Here is a 2,295-nt window from a genome sequence, read left to right as displayed (position 1 = left end):
TAGAGTATACAACGTATGTATCCTGCCATTTTAAGAAATACAAAAGGAAGATTATGGCTCATTGGACACTTATTATCACTATGGCAATCAAAGGGAAGCACTATCTTGCTCATTTAAAGAAGCGATACAAATACCAACATTTTCTACTAATAAGAGCAATAGGATATCTCAAAAAAATCAGATCATTTTAACCATCTAGGTCATTAGTCCAAACACTACAACAATTCAAAAGGTTGATTGTTTCTCACCAAAGGCTCATAGGGTGCTAGACTAAGATTATGTTTACATTGGCATGTCCAAGCTTGCAAGGGTGAGTATTTTACTATTGCTCTTAAATTAACCATGAGCTATAGACCAATTCATGCAAGGCATGCATGAAAACCTATAAGGTTTTTAATCCAAACATGTTCTTGTATACACTTATATAGGGAATTTTTACATAACTTAAGAAATAGTCTATATTGACCTTTAATTCCCTACTATTAGATGTGGGGAATGTCATTCCCTAGTTGTATATATGGAATACATGCATACAAACATAGGAAATATTGCAACATTTCCTACATTTTACAAGATTTCCTATATAGGGATTGACTAAAAGTCCCTTGTGTATAACTCTAGTGGTGCAGCGTAGGAGCGAGATCAAAGCGAGAGAACGATATTTCACCAACATTAATCTACATAGACCCGACCAGCGACACATCGTCCATTCCATTCCACCTGATCAGCAGGAATGAGAACTCATATCCATCTATGAAGCCAGGTAATGAGCAGGATTGATATTCGATTTTAGAAAGAATGTCAGAACTTTTCTTTCTTTGGAAATAATATTCTGTTTACATGAAGGAGGACAAGGCTCCACCGACAATTCCGCAGAGACTCTGAGAAGCCAGTAAGGTGTGCAATGAATTAGGGAGTCTAGGTGCATTGGTGCGGTGCGACACCAAGCCTAGCACCGGCTGCGTCGTAGAGAATGCGGAAGCCTTGCTGTTGGACCTTGCCGATGATGGAGAAGGACATGGCATCAGGGGCAGGGGCGAACGCGAGACATAGCTTCCTCGTGGACGGGGGGCTTCCGTCCGCGGTGCTCGCCCAGTCGTCCAGCCAGACGAGGACATTGGAGGGAGGTAGCTCGAGGTCGAGGCCACCTGCAAAGTGAAGCACGACGCGTGGAATAGGGAGAGGCTGATCGTGCTGACGTTGAGCACGTAGCTGGATGTGGGTGGTGTCGAAGCAGGTGTCGAGGAAGGATCCACTGTCAACAGGCGACGGGTGGCCAAGGTGGGGCGCGGCTTCACGGACAAAGGCGGTGCGAAGAGCCGCATAAGCAGCAGGGGGAAGGCGGGAGATGGCGACTTCGGAGTCGAGGATGACACCGCCACCGCCGGTGCGACTGTCGATTTGGAAGGCGGAGGGGGCGATGGGGAGGAGGGAGGAGCCAACGGTGATGCCGGTGAGAGAGACGTAGTAGAAGGTCCGGAGAGCGGGATCGGGGTGAAGGAGAAGTGGTGTATAGCGGAGACCAAGTAGAGCTGCTGGGCTAATTGCTGCTGATCCAAGTACGAGGCTACCTGTAGCCGCGGCCCTTGCAACTGATGGGCCTATAAGAGTTGAGGGTAGCCGTCTGGGAGGGAGGCAGTAGGAGAAGGTGGGTCTGTGATTGCGATCCGCGCTGAGCTGCGACGCAAGGGCGAGTGGGCCGCGTGCAAGACCTACGATTCCCGCCGCACCTCCAAAGATGCCCGTGTTGTCGTGGCCGCAGCCCAGCAGCACTTCAACGGCCTGCTTGCTGTTGTTGTTCAAGCCAGTGATGGCCTCCATGACCAAGCTTCCTGCGGTGGAAGAGCCGTCTGCATAGTCCACCTTGTAGGCGCAGTTGGAAGTGCCCGCATAGCATGAGCCAACGAGCCCTGTCGTGAGTCGGCGATGGCACACAGGCGACTTGCAGGAGACGTTGCGCAGGGTGGCAGAGGCGGAGGGGTCGAAGAGGGAAGGGTCCACCTGCGGGATGCACGACTTGCCGCCGCAGGGCTTGCACTGGATCCACGACAGCTCACTGCCCGTGTCGAGGGACATGTAATTATGGTAGCCCCCGCCCAACGCAAGCCTGACGAAATAATCCCCACTTCCCGAGAGTTTCAAGGCAGGTACCACCTAAGCTAGCTGCTGGCGCGCTGCGGTGGCAGCACCGCCTACAAGAATACCCAGGAGGGACTGAACACGGGCCTCGTCCCTTTCCAGGCGCTTACAGCCATGGTCCACCCCATATTCAACAACTGCTGCGCCGCGCTTAGC

The 2,295-nt window shown here is 51.5% G+C and overlaps 1 protein-coding gene across 1 annotated transcript; it reads right to left on the bottom strand.

Annotated features, from left to right (window-relative positions):
• Positions 1 to 918: 918 nt before the first annotated feature.
• On the bottom strand, positions 919 to 2,076 carry LOC148032314 (aspartyl protease family protein 2-like). Its single transcript, XM_087683908.1, has one exon. The coding sequence runs from the start codon at positions 2,074 to 2,076 to the stop codon at positions 919 to 921; it is 1,158 nt and encodes a 385-aa protein (XP_087540034.1).
• Between the last annotated feature and the right edge of the window lie 219 nt (positions 2,077 to 2,295).

Source organism: Lygodium microphyllum, chromosome 8 (assembly GCF_053477565.2).
Source record: "Lygodium microphyllum isolate KBCC chromosome 8, Lygodium_microphyllum_v1.1.10, whole genome shotgun sequence".
In the NCBI taxonomy this organism is placed as follows: domain Eukaryota; kingdom Viridiplantae; phylum Streptophyta; class Polypodiopsida; order Schizaeales; family Lygodiaceae; genus Lygodium; species Lygodium microphyllum.
This window is presented reverse-complemented; position numbering and strand designations above follow the sequence as displayed.

Bases quoted from the DNA above. Each gene is read 5' to 3' on its own strand.
- LOC148032314 (XM_087683908.1), bottom strand. From the start codon at position 2,076: ATGTCCCTCGACACGGGCAGTGAGCTGTCGTGGATCCAGTGCAAGCCC.